This window comes from Pristiophorus japonicus, chromosome 22 (assembly GCF_044704955.1).
Source record: "Pristiophorus japonicus isolate sPriJap1 chromosome 22, sPriJap1.hap1, whole genome shotgun sequence".
Taxonomy (NCBI): Eukaryota; Metazoa; Chordata; class Chondrichthyes; family Pristiophoridae; genus Pristiophorus; species Pristiophorus japonicus.
The window spans coordinates 63,290,627-63,307,240 of NC_091998.1; the positions used below are offsets into that span (position 1 = coordinate 63,290,627).

General features: G+C 48.2%; 2 protein-coding genes across 4 annotated transcripts in view; one reads left to right on the top strand and one right to left on the bottom strand.

The window, feature by feature from the left end:
* LOC139235104 (VIP36-like protein) overlaps window positions 1-3,007 on the top strand; it is a 56,745-nt gene extending 53,738 nt beyond the window's left edge. For all 3 annotated transcript variants that reach the window (XM_070866270.1, XM_070866267.1, XM_070866268.1), the window contains one exon: window positions 1,429-3,007. In XM_070866270.1, the coding sequence (XP_070722371.1) occupies window positions 1,429-1,571 (143 nt within the window). In that variant the 3' untranslated portion in view covers window positions 1,572-3,007. The remainder of the gene's footprint in view (window positions 1-1,428) is intronic.
* A 6,390-nt stretch (window positions 3,008-9,397) lies between these two features.
* Window positions 9,398-16,614, bottom strand: part of LOC139234651 (myoferlin-like) — a 183,475-nt gene continuing 176,258 nt past the window's right edge. Inside the window, exon 53 of the mRNA XM_070865333.1 lies at window positions 9,398-10,383. Within this exon, the coding sequence (XP_070721434.1) occupies window positions 10,327-10,383 (57 nt within the window). The 3' untranslated portion in view covers window positions 9,398-10,326. The remainder of the gene's footprint in view (window positions 10,384-16,614) is intronic.

Genomic DNA, 16,614 nt, shown 5'->3' on the forward strand with positions numbered 1-16,614 from the left:
CACATTGGCATTAGCTTGGTAAACATGCAGCACCGTTTCACAAAAGGGAGTCTAACTGCGAGGAGCAGGGATTGATTTCAAGCAGGAAGTCCGGCAGTTGATTGAAGCCCATAGTCATAGAAACATGATCGAGTTTTATTTCTGCTCTGCCAGTCCCTTCATTTAACTTAGTAAAACGTCCCACGATGCTTTGCAGTTGTGTAACCAGACAATATTTGACGCCAAAAGCTTGGTCAAAGAGGCAGGTTTTAAGGAGTGTCTTAAAGGAGCGGAGGTTTAGAGAGGGAACTGCAGAGCTTGGGGCTGGAGTTCCCTCTCTAGCAGTGGTGGGATGAAAGAAGTGGAGGTGAACAAAAAGCCAGAATTGGAGAAACGCAGAATCACAGAGATTTACAGCACGGAAGGAGGCTATTCGGCCCATCGTGTCCGTGCCGGCCGACCAAGAGCTACCCAGCCTAATCCCACTTTCCAGCTCTCGGACCGTAGCCCTGTAGGTTACGGCACTTCAGGTGCACATCCAAGTACTTTTTAAATGTGGTGAGGGTTTCTGCCTCTACCACCCTTTCAGGCCGTGAGTTCCAGACCCCCACCACCCTCTGGGTGAAGACATTTCCCCTCAACTCTCCTCTAAACCTCCTACCAATCACTTTAAATCTATGCCCCCTGGTTGTTGACCTCTCTGCGAAGGGAAATAGGTCTGTCCTATCCCTTCATCATTTTATATACCTCAGCAAGCTCTCCCTTCGGCCTCCTCTGTTCCAACGAAATCTCGGAGGGTTGTGGGGCTGGAGGAGGTTGGAGTTAGGGAGGGAGCGAAGCCAGGGAGGGATTTGAACACCAGGCTGAGAGCTGTAAAATTGAGGCGTTGGTTGGCTACAGATATCCAACAGGTGCAGTTCTTCCTGCGTGAGCCCAGACTGTGATCCCATCACTCGATGCACAGTCACGCAGTGCCACTTACTTGTGTGATTTTGTTTGTGTGTCAGCTGTGGCTCAGTGGGCAGCGCGCTCGCCTCGGAGTCAGAAGGTCGTGGGTTCAAGTCCCACTCCAGGGACTTGAGCACATAAAGCTAGGCTGACACTCCCAGTGCAGTGCTGAGGGAGTGCTGCACTGTCGGAGGTGCCGTCTTTCAGCTCTCTCAGGGACGTAAAAGATCCCATGGCACTATTTTGAAGAAGAGCAGGGGAGTTATCCCCGGTGTTCTGGGCCAATATTTATCCCTCAATCAACATAACAAAAACAGATAATGACCAGATAATCACATTGCTGTTTGTGGGAGCTTGCTGTGTGCAAGTTGGCTGTGGCCTTTCCCACATTACAACAGTGACTACACTCCAAAAGTACTTCATTGGCTGTAAAGCGCTTTGAGATGTCCGGTGGTTGTGAAAGGCGCTATATAAATGCAAGTCTTTCTTTCTTCAAAACAGATGATCTGGATTACGAGCCGATGAGTGGGGTGACGCTGTTCTTCATCATTTTCTTCTCGCTTATCGGAGTTATGGTGCTCGCTGTGATTGGAATCATCATCTTCCAGAAGTGGCATGACCAGAGCCGCAAACGCTTCTACTGAGGGCCGGGCGGCACTTAAACAATCTCCGCCCCTCCGCACTCGGGAACAGACACAGCACGTTTCTTTTCCTCTATCGGAGATGCCTCACTGACTGGATCATCAGCGGTGTGCTTCTTTAACGTTACTTCTGGGTCCTCCTGCTTTGCAGGGGGGGGGGTTGGGGGGTGACCCGCGCACCTTACTCGACGCACACCTACATTATACTCGAGGAGCATCCGCTCTGTCTCGCTGCTTGACTTGGGCGATAGGCGAGCGCTGCTGTTGTGGAAGAGGGAGGGAGAAGGTTGTAATGGTGAAGAATTAGCCTCGCACTTAGCCGAAGGAGTTTCCTGGTATACGACCTCCCCCCCGGGGTAAGCCGTGCTGCAGAAATAACCCGATCTCAAAAAGCCAACGGTGGTGGAAGGAGATTGTCAGATTTGCGCCGTTATTCTGTTCCCCCTCGCCTCCCCCCCCCCCCCCCCCCCCCCCACTAATTTAGCCCCCTCTTTGCCGTGTGGGGGGGACTCTGCACATCCCCAGCTCAGCTGCTTCTCCCGAAATATTGCCGAGAATCTCGCAGCGTTCCTCAGACCAAGCCAGCGGAGGTGGCAGAGCGGTAACAATGTTTGCGAGCATATTTTGAGTCGATGAGCAGACCACTGTCACAGGTCACTTCAAAACAACGAAAGATCAAAATGAGCAAAACTGAATTGAGGAAGGAAATCGTTTTGTGACTGTTCCCCATTTAAAAACAAAAATACTACAAAAAATCCACACTCACTGAGGAGAGAAGGTGTGTGCAAAGGATGCTGCTGCTTCCTGTGTCGTGAGTCTGTTACTTCTATCTGTGTTTGTTCTCCGGGGTAGAGAGCAGTGGCACTTAATGTTTTGTACTTTTGTGTTAAAATGAGTAGCTGTTTGTGGTGAGAGGGATTTGGTTAGAGAGAAATATGCAGAGGAATTTGGGACCGGTAGCGATTCGGGTTTGGAATAGATGTGTAAAAGGCCTCATTTTTCGCGGGGGGTGGGGGGGCGGGGCGGGGCGGGGGAGGCGCGGGGGGCGTGGAGGCGTGGAGTACCTCCCTTGTGAGGATGGGGGCTGTTCTAACGGTTTCGGTTCGTACCTCGAATGGTTCCGTCAGCGGCCCAGCCAATGTGTGTCGCGGGACGCTGGCGATGACCGCTACCACCAACGGGTCAGGTGTGACTGGCCGAGTTTTCCAGGCGCCACTGCTGGGTTGTTTTGTAATTTGGGGGCGGGGTGAGGAAGGGGACCAGCATAACTGACCCCCCTTTGTTTAAGATGAGCAGCCCTTTAACCAATGTAAAACCACGATATGGGGTGGGGGGAGAGGGGAGGTGTGTACAACCAAGAACATTAGTGCACAATGAGCCGCTTAACTTAAGTAAAACATTGCTGCAAAGTTGCTCAGCATCTGAAGAGGAAAGATTGTGATGTGGGGGTGGGGGTTGGGTTTGGGGGGTTGGGTGGGGTGTGGGTTGGTGTGGGGATTGGGGAAGTGGTGGGTGTGGGGGGTGGGGGTTGGTGAGTGCATTGCGGGGGGGTGGGGGGAAGAAAGAGTCCCTCAGGGTGCGATCCTTCGATAAACTTGGAGGTACAACTTGAAAGGTCACGCTCTCCCAACTGTTGCCTGACCTGCTACCCAGTGCCAGCATTCTCGCTCTCATTTGAGATCTTCATTCTACCTGAATTTTGATTTTTTTTTTGTTGCATAGACTGGACTCCATGATTTATACTGATGCTGATAGTTGAAGCCGTATTTAATGTCTTTTTTTCTTGCTCTCTCTCATTCTGACCATTATTTCACACGCGGTTTCCCCGTGTGTGAGCCACTTCAAACCGGTCGCACAAACCTGCCGGAATGGAGTTGAGCATTCCCGAGGTGCTTCCCGACGGCAGAATATAGAACTGGGGCTGTGAACCGGATCATGTGCGTCCGAGCACATGGATTGGAGCGGGAGTGGGGGGGGGGGGCACGGGGGTCAATTTGGGAACAATTCCAAGAACGAAAAGGTGTCATTTTGTGCTGCTGGTTGAGTGTTCCATCGCTCTGCTACACATACAAAATTGCATGTCGTTTTGAAAAGGTTTGTCAGTATAATGGGCAAGGTGCCAATCTGTATCTCCCATGACCTTCCTTGGACCTTCAAAGTTGATGGTGTTGTTGGATTCATACAAGGCTTTTGAGTAATTCCACACGTCCTAAAAGAAAGACTTGCATTTATATAGCACCTCTCACCACCATGGGACATCCCAAAGGGCTTTACAGCCAATGAAGCACTCGTTGAAATGCAGTCACTGTTGTAATTTTTTGTGGGGTAAGAGTGTGCAGCGGAAAATATTTCCACCATCTGTTGCAAATGGAATGAAATGTAAAAAGTGGGGGCGGGAAGTGGTGCTGTCATTGGGATTTCAACACCATACCACCGGGTGTGGAAAACGTTCACATAACTCTCCACTTTAAAACACCCAGCAGTGCATTTCCAGATTGTGCACTTTCATACTTGTGGAGCAAGCACTGAGCTGGGTGAAGTACAGATGGGGATAGGGCTGTCACTGGTCCTGGGAGTCATTTGAGGTGATGAATTTAAGTATCGCACAACATTAAAGTCCTTTTTTTTCCCCCCCCCCCCCTTTTTCTTGCGAAGTAAACCCAGTGACAATACTCGGGTGTAGGATTGGTCAGTAGAAGTTAAGGATGGGTCAGGTTTGTTCAAAATAAAATCAAACGTGTAAGAAAGACTTGCATTTATATAGCGCCTTTAACGACCAGTGGATGTCCCAAAAGTGCTTTACAGCCAATGAAGTACTGTTTGAAGTGTAGTCACTGTTGTAATGTAGGAAACAAGGCAGCCAATTTGTGCACAGCAAGCTCCCACACACAGCAGTTTGATAATGACTGGGTAATCCGTTGATTGAAGCTTAAATATTGGTCCAGGACGCGCGTGTAAGGTGATTTGAGTTTTCCTCCAGGCAGCATAAGCACCCTCGAAGGCCCCTGAGAAAGCAGCTCGAGTTACTGCTGGCTACAGTTTGCAGTGAGAGGGTGTGATGTTACCATCTACAGCCTGCCACTCGCCGAGTATAATGTTCCAGATTTTCAAATGCAACAAACTGTGTGGAATGTCGAGACCTGTGGGAGTCGGGAGCAGTAAGTGGCACTCATTCATTCATTTTAGGGGCACAACGTAGCGTAAAAAAAAAGCACCATCGACAAATCTTCTTTTGATGCAAACGCCAGCCCGAAAGTGTTTATAACTACTGTACTTTCTTTTGTTCACATGATTTGATTGTAAAGTATTTGCCTCAAATGCAATGGGCAGTTCTCGGCAGTGCTCAGGATCCCTGTCCACACTGACTGCACGGGTCCGAGCTAAATGGTGCATGTTCGACTGGGAGTGATTTGCACAATGATGGTTTTACTGCCTTTGTGATTTAAAAAAAAAAAAATTTGTTCAGAATCATCCTTTTTTAAAGCCGAACGAATGAGGAATCCAGAGCGGATGGAATGCCGATGAGTGCCCGAAGTAGATATCACTGTATTACCAGACTACTGTTGAAGCAGTTTGTTCATGCTACTGTTTTAAACATAATTAAAACACATGGGAAATTTATATGAAACGCAAGTCGGTTTTCATCTGTTCCTTAACTGTTTAGAGCTCTTTTTCCAAGTAGGAAGTGAAGGGTTATGGGGAGCGGGCAGGGAAGTGGAACTAAGCCTAAGATCAGATCAGCCATGAGGGGCCAAATTGCCTAGTCCTGCTCCTATTTCTTATGGTCTTATTATCTTTGTGCTGATGAAGATAAAGGATGCTGACTGCTGAGGCATAGAAACTATTAAATATTTTGTATCAGACTTTACGGTAGAGAACACTAAAAATATCCCAACAGTGGATAGGGGGGGAGGAACTTAACACAATCACAATCACGAAGGAGGTGGTACTCAGTAAGATAATGGGACTAAAGGCAGATAAATCCCCTGGACCTGATGGCTTGCATCCTAGGGTCTTGAGAAGTAGTGGCAGGGATTGTGGATGCATTGATTGTAATTTACCAAAATTCCCTGGATTCTGGGGAGGTCCCAGCAGATTGGAAAACTGCAAATGTAACGCCCCTATTTAAAAAAAAAGATAGACAAAAACCAGTTAGCCTGACATTTGTGGTTGGAAACGAGTCCATTATTAAAGAAGCAGTAGCAGGATATTTGGAAAAGCACAATTCAATCAAGCAGAGTCAGCATGGATTTATGAAGGGGAAGTCATGTTTGACAAATTTGCTGGAATTCTTTGAGGATGTAACGAACAGGGTGGATAAAGGGGAACCGGTGGATAAAGGGGAATCAGTGGATAAAGGGGAACCAGTGGATGTGGTGTATTTGGACTTCCAGAAGGCATTTGACAAGGTGACACATAAAAGGTTACTAAAAGTTCACAGGGTTGGGGGTAATATTAGCATGGGTAGAGGATTGGCTAACTAACAGACAACAGAGTCGGGATAAATGGTTCATTCTCGGGTTGGCAATCAGTAACTGGTGGGGTGCCACAGGGATCAGTGCTGGGACCCCAACTATTTACAATCTATATTAACGACTTGGAAGAAGGGATTGAGTGTAACGTAGCCAAGTTTGCTGACCATACAAAGATGGGAGGAAAAGCAATGTGTGGAGGACACACAAAATCTGCAAAAGGACAGACAGGCTAAGTGGGCAAAAATTTGGCAGATGGAGTATAATGTTGGAAAGTGTGAGGTCATGCACTTTGTCAGAAAAAAATCAAAGCGCAAGTTATTATTTAAATGGAGAAAGATTGCAAAGTGCCGCAGTACAGCGGGACCTGGGGGTACTGGTGCTTGAAACACAAAAGGATAGTATGCAGGTACAGCAAGTGATCAGGAAGGTCAATGGAATCTTGGCCTTTGTTGCAAAGGGGATGGAGTATAAAAGCAGGGAAGTCTTGCTACAGTTATACAGGGTATTGGTGAGGCCACACCTGGAGTACTGCGCGCAGTTTTGCTCTCCATATTTAAGAACGGATATACAGGTGCAGCGTCCCAAACCCGGGACCGAAGCTGTTTCGGATTTGCGTTTATCTGGACTTTGAAAACACACGAGCCCAGGTTTAGGTATTTTTGGATTTCGGAACGTTGGGGAGGGGGGGGCCGAGGAGCTGTCCGGGGCCCGCTGAGGAGGTGTTCGCGTGGTCAGGCCCCGTGGCGGCGAAGCGAGGCCCCAAGGTCGGGCAGGGTCGTCCGGTCCGGATTCTGGAACATTTTACGGATCCATGAATCAATCCGGATTCCGGAACATTCTGGATTCTGGAACTCCGGATTTTGGATGCTGCACCTGTACTTGCTTTGGAGGCAGTACAGAGAAGGTTCACTAGGTTGATTCTGGAGATGAGGGGGTTGACTTATGAGGAAAGGTTGAGTAGGTTAGGCCTCTACTCATTGGAATTCAGAAGAATGAGAGGTGATCTTATCGAAACGTATAAGATTATGAGGGGGGCTCGACAAGGTGGATGCAGAGAGGATGTTTCCACTGGTGGGGGAGACTAGAACTAGAGGGCATGATCTTAGAATAAGGGGCCGCCCATTTAAAACTGAGATGAGGAATTTCTTCTCAGAGGGTTGTAAATCTGGAATTCGATGCCTCAGAGAGCTGTGGAAGCCGGGACATTGAATATATTTAAGACAGAGATACAGTTTCTGAACCGAAAAGGGAATAAGGGGTTATGAGGAGCGGGCAGGGAAGTGGATCAGCCATGATCGTATTAAACGGCGGAGCGGGCTCGAAGGGCCGTTTGGCCTACTCCTGCTCCTATTTCTTATGTTCTTAAAACACCCAGCATTCACATCAAACGCTGCCAGGGCAGGTACAGCACGGGTTAGGTACAGAGTAAAGCTCCCTCTACACGTCCCATCAAACACTCCCGGGGCAGGTACAGGGGGTTAGATACAGAGTAAAGCTCCCTCTACACTGTCCCATCAAACACTCCCAGGGCAGGTACAGCACGGGTTAGGTACAGAGTAAAGCTCCCTCTACACTGTCCCATCAAACACTCCCAGGGCAGGTACAGCACGGGTTAGGTACAGAGTAAAGCTCCCTCTACACTGTCCCATCAAACACTCCCAGGGCAGGTACAGCACGTGGTTAGATACAGAGTAAAGCTCCCTCTACACGTCCCATCAAACACTCCCGGGGCAGGTACAGGGGGTTAGGTACAGAGTAAAGCTCCCTCTACACTGTCCCATCAAACACTCCCAGGGCAGGTACAGCCAAATGCTGCTTTTCCGATCATTCATAATATCATAAAATCTATTTTGGACAAATACTAATTCCACATCCGGGCACACTCGGAGCCAATTTAAAACCGAGTTGAGAAGGAATTTCTTCTCCCAGAGGGTTGTGAATCTGTGAAGCAGTTGAGGTTAGCTCATTGAATGTATTCAAATCACAGATAGATTTTTAACCAATAAGGGAATTAAGGGTTACGGGGAGCGGGCGGGTAAGTGGAGCTGAGTCCACGGCCAGATCAGCCATGATCTTGTTGAGTGGTGGAGCAGGCTCGAGGGGCTAGATGGCCTACTCCTGTTCCTAATTCTTATGTTCTTATTGCACCACATTTTCACATCTGGGCAGACCCTCGGGGCCCCTCGACAGGATGCAGAAAACATCTTGTTGTCTGATAGATAACTGCCCTTCACCTCTAGTCTGCCGTGTGGTGCAATCCTTCTCATTCTCTCGGCTCCAGATAGCCCGTCCGACACGCTACCCCTCCTCCCAGTGTTGAAATCAAGTGCACCATTTCCCTCTATAACTCATTCTTTTCCTACAATCAGACCTTTCTACCATCTGTGTTTTTAAAAAAAAAACAGCAATGACGTCACCTAATAGTCACTTCTTCATTTTTTGTGCTATCATCTTTTCTCTTGGAGGGGGAAAAAAAAAAGGTTGAGGGGTGACCTAATAGAGGTCTTGAAAATGATGAAAGGTTTTGATAGAGTGGATAGAGAGAGAATGTTTCCACTTGTGGGGAGGAGCATAACTAGAGACCATCAATATAAGATAGTCACCAAGAAATCCAATGGGGAATTCAGAAGAAACTTCTTTACCCAGAGAGCGGTGAGAATGTGGAACTCGCTGCCACAGGGAGGGGTTGAGGCGAATAGTATCGATGCATTTAAGGGGAGGCTGGATAAACATATGGGGGAGAAGGGAATAGAGAGTTATGCTGATAGATTTAGATGAGGAGGCTCGAGTGGGTCATAAACGCCGGCATGGACTGGTTGGGCCGAATGGCCTGTTTCTGTGCCGTATATCCCGTGTAATCCCCAACTCTTTCTATCATGGCCTGCTACCCTTTTCAGTTTACCAATACAAAGATCAGCTCATACAAACCACAAGGGCAAATCTTCAGACTTTTACAACAGCCACAAGATTGGCGAGTTTAGGTGACAACTTTGAAATCACTTCCCCGTGTCTTCTTATTATTCACATGACAGCAGATCTCAGAAAGACAATTAAAGGCACCTTACCTCATCTTTGAAGATCTTTTATAAGCCATTCTCCCATTCGCTGAACTCCTCGACCAAATTGCAACCATGTGGTATGCATTATAGATTCTATGTATAAACTAACCAAACTCCTGTATTAGGACCCAGTCTGTAACTCACTCCTGGGTATCCATTACTGGACACAAAACATCTCCAAACCCTTCAATCAGACTCCAGCCCGTCCCTGTAATCTCTCCCACCCGGGTACCGGTTATTTACAGGATCACAAACAAAATTAATACTAAGCAAAGTCAGAGTACTTTTGTGTTTTATTTACATTGGGTCGATATATATTAAACAAGTACAAAATATTTTATAGGTTATTTCAACAAATTCTTTGGGGGGAAAAATCCCCTTTAAAAACAGTTTTTAAATAAAAATGCAAATAAACAGGGAACAGTTCTGGAATGTGCCGGAAACCCTGCGTTTGTAGGATTTTGAACACTCAGTCTTCAAAAAAAAAACCTTCAGCATAAACTTTCTGTTTGACGACAGGAAAGTGGAGGCAGCCTTGGAGGTTGGAGGATTCCCTTGTATTTGTATATACAGGCGTCCCAAATAATCATAAAAATGTGCAGATACCACACAAAGAGCCATGAGTGAGGTTAGGGAACGCGTGCAAAGAAAAAAAAATAGAATATGCGCTGTCGTCACCTATTCCTGTTTATTGGTTAATATGTTCCTTTTTATATTGAGAATTATCAGAGTTGTATATAAAACAGCTCATTCCCAAATTCACAAAAAACACTATTTTTAAACCAAAGCACAAATGAAGTGATTGTTTGGAACATTGCTCAATCGTAACTTTCAAATAGAGAACTGGATAAATATTTGAAGGGGAGAACGTTTGCAAGGGGTATGGGGAAAGAGCAGGGGAGAGAGTGGGATTAATTGGACAGCTCTTTCAAACAGCCCACACGGTCACGATGGGCTGAATGGCATCCTTCTGTGCTGTAAGATTATACAATTGGAATGTTTCCTTGGAAAGTTCACAAACAAACGCAAGGCGTTAGGTGCCCTCGTCAGTCAGTCAGCCCCTGGTGTCCTGTTTCTCTCATACACACACACACCACCCGGCTGCTCTCCCAGGTTCACACCAGCACCAAAAGTAGTCACGGTAACGAACGAGCCGGTCGCACGCTTCGCAGTTGTCGGCCCGTGTGTGCCGGGCTCCTCGCGGCAAGACTGGCTGGCTTCTGGTCACTTTTTCTTTCTATGAAATCTAGTGGACTGCAACAAAAAATTTGCTAGAGCAGTCTGTTTAAAAAAAAACAAATTCAAAAGGACAAAAAACAAAAAAATAATAAAAAAATAAATAAACCTGACCCGGCGGCCATGGCGGCAGTGTTAGCTTCATTCTCCAGTTCGTGCGCAGTGAGGATGCTAATAAGTCTCTACTGACAGGCTGCAATCTGCTAGCTGGTACTCCGCAGCCCACTGCATCAAACAGTTCCCTGCAGCATGCACTGACTTCATGGAGGGCCAGTCCTTCAGGACCTTGCACCAGGCCCTCAAAACTGTCACCAAGCTCATGGTCTACAGGGCTGTAGTAATACCCGCCCTCCTGTATGGCTCAGAGACATGGACCATGTACAGTAGACACCTCAAGTCGCTGGAGAAATACCACCAACGATGTCCCTGCAAGATCCTACAAATCCCCTGGGAGGACAGACGCACCAATGTTAGCGTCCTCGACCAGGCCAACATCCCCAGCATTGAAGCACTGACCACACTTGATCAGCTCCGCTGGGCAGGGCCACATTGTCCGCATGCCAGACACGACACTCCCAAAGCAAGCGCTCTACTCGGAACTCCTTCACGGCAAACGAGCCAAAGGTGGGCAGAGGAAACGTTACAAGCCTCCCTGATAAAATGCAACATCCCCACTGACGCCTGGGAGTCCCTGGCCATAGACCGCCCTAAGTGGAGGAAGTGCATCCGGGAGGGCGCTGAGCTCCTCGAGTATCGTCGTCAAGAGCATGCAGAAATCAAGCGCAGGCAGCGGAAGGAGCGTGCGGCAAACCAGTCCCACCCTCCCTTAACCTCAACCACTGTCGGTCCCACCTGTGACAGAGACTGTGGTTCTCGTATTGGACTGTTCAGTCACCTAAGAGTGGAAGCAAGAGTGGAAACAAGTCTTCCTCGATTCCGAGGGACTGTCTATGATGATGATGCACCAGTGTGATCTGCGTGTGAGCGAGAGTGGTCGGTGAATGTGGGCAGTTTATGGAGATGTCACACACTGACCACAATCTTATCCTCAAAAGTCCACACACGCACTTTCCAACAGGAGCCACTGGATGATGATCAGGAGCAGGGAACCCCACCACCCACCTAATACAGGGACACTGAGCCCAATTGTTGCCCAAGTACCCTGGCACCACCTTGGCTGAGACAAGCTGGCTTAGGACAGACCGGGCGATCCTCGCACTGAATGCGAGATGCCAATCAATAGAGCGGGCAAGACAAACCACGACCGTGCAATAAAGTTAACACTGTGCCATTGGATGCCAAGCCACAAGTTTCTCGTCACTGGGGTGAGAGCTATACTGCTCCAGTTGTTGCACATTCACACACTCCTCAGTTTAAACCAGTGACGTAGCATCGCCGCCTCGATATCACAGACTATGCATCACTAAAAGCAGAAGACAGACCATTAAATACAGAAAAGGACCTTCTCGATGAAGATGCAACTATTTTAATGAACAGATAAAGCAGAGAGCCCCCTTATTCAAGGCACACTAGAACCCACAAATTAACAAATAAAAATCTTTGTGAACCTTAAACGGTCAAATTAAATAGAATCAGAGAATGCTAGAAATGTCAGCAGGTTGGACAGCGTCTGTGGAGCAAAAAACAGAGTTAACAAAGTTAACGAAAGGTCCCTACAGTCTGCACAGAGGCTGCCTGACCCACTGAGGTTTGCAGCATTCTCCCTTTTCATTTCAGACTCCAGCATCCAAAGTATTTTGCTTTTATATTAACGGTCAAATTAAAATTTGGTTGCGAGGGGTGATGATGCACTCCAGTCCCTCCGATGCCCATGTATCTTACATTATTATATATAACTGTATCCTAACATGCTATACATGACTGTAATAAGATATGACCTGTAACCACCAGCATACCTTACCGCCAGGGGTGCACTTGCAAGAGACAGGTATAAAAGGGCAGGTCTCAGGCAAGTGCAGCATTCCAGAGCTGTGAAATAAAGGTGCAGGTCCAGAGTGACCTTGACTTCACTACATGCCTCGTGTGAATCTGTACTGAGGGGACAGGACTTTACAGTGGCGACGAGTTACTGGATTACAGAATCCACAGAATGGCGAACAACGGATCAGATGAAAAGTACAATGCGGGAGACAATTGGGAGGACTTTATAGAAAGGCTCCAGCAAAGCTTTGTAACCAAAGACTGGCTGGGCGACGATAAGGCAGACAAGAGAAGAGCCCATCTCTTGACCAGCTGTGGCTCGAAAACATACGCTTTAATGAAGGATCTGTTGGCACCCGAGAAACCAGCAAGCAAGTCGTTTGAAGAATTGAGCACACCTGAAGCCAGCGAGCAGCCTACACATGGCCAGACACAGGTTCTACAACTACAGACGCTGTGTGGGCCAGAGCATACCCAACTTCGTGGCGGAACTTCGGAGGTTGGCTAGTTTATGTTAGTCTCCGATGAACTGAGGAGAGAAATGCTGAGAGACTTTTTCATTGAAGGAATAGGCCACGCAGGCATATTCCGAAAGCTCATAGAGACCAAGAACTGACCTTAGAGACAGCAGCACTGGTTGCACAGACATTCTTGGTAGGGGAAGAAGAAACGAGGTGGATTTACAATGCAGGTACGACAACCATCGAAATATCGGAACAAGAAGTTCACAGCACTGAACAAGCTGCTACCCCCACACACAGACAAAACCGGGAGAACAGGCTCTCGACAGCAGGCAGAAGCCACAGGAACAGCCGTTCACACCTCATCAACCCACAATGCGAGCAATCAACTACAAACTGAGAGAAGCTCAAGAGAGATCAGCCAGACGCAGCTCATTCTTTGGGAACACTTTGAATAATGGAACAGGTCTGTGCTGGAGGTGTGGGGGTGGGCACTCGTCAAGGGGATGTCAATTTCAGCAGGCTGTTTGCTAAAAAGTCTAAACATAAGACTAACTTTTTAGTTCTTATTCACATCTTACTTCAATTACTGAAGTTAAAAAATTACGGGTCTCTTTCTTTTTTGACCTTAACGTCCCCTGCTAAACAATTTGAACAACTGTGGCCGCATAAAAGAGACAGACCAAAACTCACAAGGGTCGACACCACACTAAGGACCTATACCAAAGAAATCGTACCAGTCCTCGGCAGTGCCATGCTCTCTGTAACACACAAAGGGACAGTGAACCGACTTTCTCTGTGGATTGTCCCCGGAAACCCCCCAGCACTGCTGGGGAGAAGCTGGCTGGCAAAACTGAACTGGAAATGGGATGATGTCCATGCCATGTCATTAGAGGAACGGACCTCCTGCTCAACAGTTATAAAGCAATTTGAACATCTCTTTCAGCCAGATGTGGGCACTTTCAAAGGGGCCAAAGTCAAAATCTACATCACACAGGATGCTAGACCGGTCCATCACAAGGCCAGAGCTGTACCCTATGTGATGAGGGAAAAGATTGAACACAAACTAGACAGGCTTCTGCGGGAAGGCATTATATCACCTGTGGAATTTAGCGACTGGGCAAGTCCCATCGTCCCAGTCATGAAGCCTGATGGATCCTTACGAATCTGTGGGACTACAAATCTACCATAAACAGAGTCTCCCTACAGGATCAGTACCAGAGTGGAGGACTTATTTGCCACATTGGCTGGAGGTAAACTTTTCTCAAAACTAGACCTCACATCTGCGTATATGACGCAAGAATTGACTGAGGAATCCAAGCTACTCACCACCATCAACACATATTGAGGCCTTTTCATGTACAATCGATGCCCATTCGGCATCAGGTCGGCAGCTGCCATATTCCAGCGCAACATGGAGAGTCTGCTCAAGTCCATCCAGGGGACAGTTGTATTTCAAGACGACATACTTATCACGGGCAGGGACACCGACTCCCATCTATGTAATTTGGAGGAAGTACTAAAGCGGTTGGATCGGGTAGGCCTACGAGTCAAGAAATCCAAGTGTCTGTTTCTCGCACCCGAGGTTGAATTTTTGGGCAGAAGGATTGCCGCTGATGGAATCCGCCCAACAGAGTCCAAAACAGAAGCAATTCGCCTGGCACCCAGGCCCCGGAATGTCTCAGAACTGCGCGCCTTTCTCGGGCTACTCAATTACTTTGGGAACTTTATGCAGAACTTAAGCACGCTGCTGGAGCCTCTCCACGTGCTACTCAGGAAGGGGTGCGATTGGTTTTGGGGGGATGCCCAGGAATGCGCCTTCAATAAGGCACGCAACCTTCTGTGTTCCAACAGTGTTTTGTCTTTCTTTGACCCAGGTAAAAAGCTAGTTCTTACATGCGATGCGTCAGTGTATGGGATCGGGTGCGTTTTGCAACATGTCAATAGTGCGGGCAAATTATAACCCATAGCTTATGCCTCCAGGTCACGTTCGCGGGCGGAGCGCGGGTACAGAATGGTAGAGAAGGAGGCGCTCGCGTGCGTGTACCGTGTCAAAAAGATGCACGAATACCTTTTCGGGGCCAAGTTCGTGTTAGAAACCGACCACAAACCCCTCACGTCCCTCCTATCCGAGAGCAAGGCAATAAACGCCAACGCCTCGGCGCGAATTCAATGGTGGGCACTCATGCTGGCGTCCTACGACTACGACAGACCAAGCACAGACAACTGTGCTGACGCGCTCAGCAGGCTACTCCTTACGACCACGGAAGGGTTTGACGAACAGGACTGTGAGATAGTCATGGCAATCAATGCCTTTGAGTCCACAGGTTCGCCCATGACGGCTCGCCAAATCAGAGCCTGGACGGCCAGCGACCCCACGTTATCCTTAGTAAAAAGATGTGTCCTAACCGGTGACTGGGCAGAGGCCCGCGATGCCTGCCCCGAGGAATTAAAACCCTTTCACAGGCGCATGCATGAGCTGTCACTATAAGCAGACTGCCTGATGTGGGGCAACCGAGTAGTCATGCCTCTGCAAGGCAGAGAGGCATTTGTCCGGGAGCTCCACCGCGAGCACCCGGGGGTCGTTCTCATGAAGGCCATAGCCAGATACCATGTCTGGTGGCCTGGTATTGACGCGGACTTGGAGCTCTGTGTCCAAAGGTGCACCATTTGTGCCCAACTCAGCAATGCCCCCAGAGAGGTTCCACTGAGCCCCTGGCCCTGGCCTACCAAACCGTGGTCGCGGGTGCACGTAAACTATGCGGGCCCATTCATGGGCAAAATGTTCCTCGTAGCTGTAGATGCATTTTCAAAGTGGATCGAATGCACCATTTTAAACTCGAGCACAACCTCCACCACTGTGGAGAGCCTCGCAACCATGTTTGCAACGCACGGAATCCCTGACATATTGGTCAGTGACAATGGTCCATGCTTCACAAGCGCAGAATTCCAAGACTTTATAATTGACCACGGCATAAATCACATCAAGACGGCACCGTTCAAGCCGGCCTCCAACGGCCAGGCGGAGAGAGCAGTGCAAATCATTAAACAAGGCATGCTTAAAATCCAAGGTCTCACGCTGCAGGGTCACCTGTCGCGACTGCTGCTGGCATACAGATCTCGTCTGCACTCACTGACTGGGATCCCCCCCGCACAACTGTTGATGAAAAGGACTTTAAAAACAAGGCTCTCATTAATCCTCCTAGACATGCACGAAATCGTTGAGGCAAAGCGCCGTAAGCTGACTGAGTACCATGACAGAAATTCGAGGGGGAGATGGAATGAGATAGGGGACAAAGTGTTTGTACTATGGCAGGGGTCCCAAATGGCTTGCAGGGACAGTAACAGGCAAGGAAGGAAACAGGCTACTGGTAGTACAAATGGACAATGGCAAAACCTGCCGGAGGCATGTAGACCAAGTCAAAAGCAGATTTACCAACAGCACTGCGGAACCAGAGGCAGACTACAATGTGGAACTTGCACCACACCTGGTGGACAGACAGAGGGAACAACCTGAGGAAAGGGCAATCCCAACAGACAGCCCAGGCGAGTCAACAACAATCACACCAATCGAAACAGACAGCCCAGGCGAGATACCAGCAACCACACCCAAAGAAAAACAGACACCAAGGCAAACAACTGAACCACAACTCAGACGGTCCACGCGAGAGCGTAGACCACCTGAGAGACTGAACCTATAAAGACAATAAGACCTTGGGGGAGGGTGATGTCATGTATCTTACATTATTATATATAACTGTATCCTAACATGCTATACATGACTGTAATAAGATATGACCTGTAACCACCAGCATACCTTACCACCAGGGGTGCACTTGCAAGAGACAGGTATATAAGGACAGGTCTCAGGCAA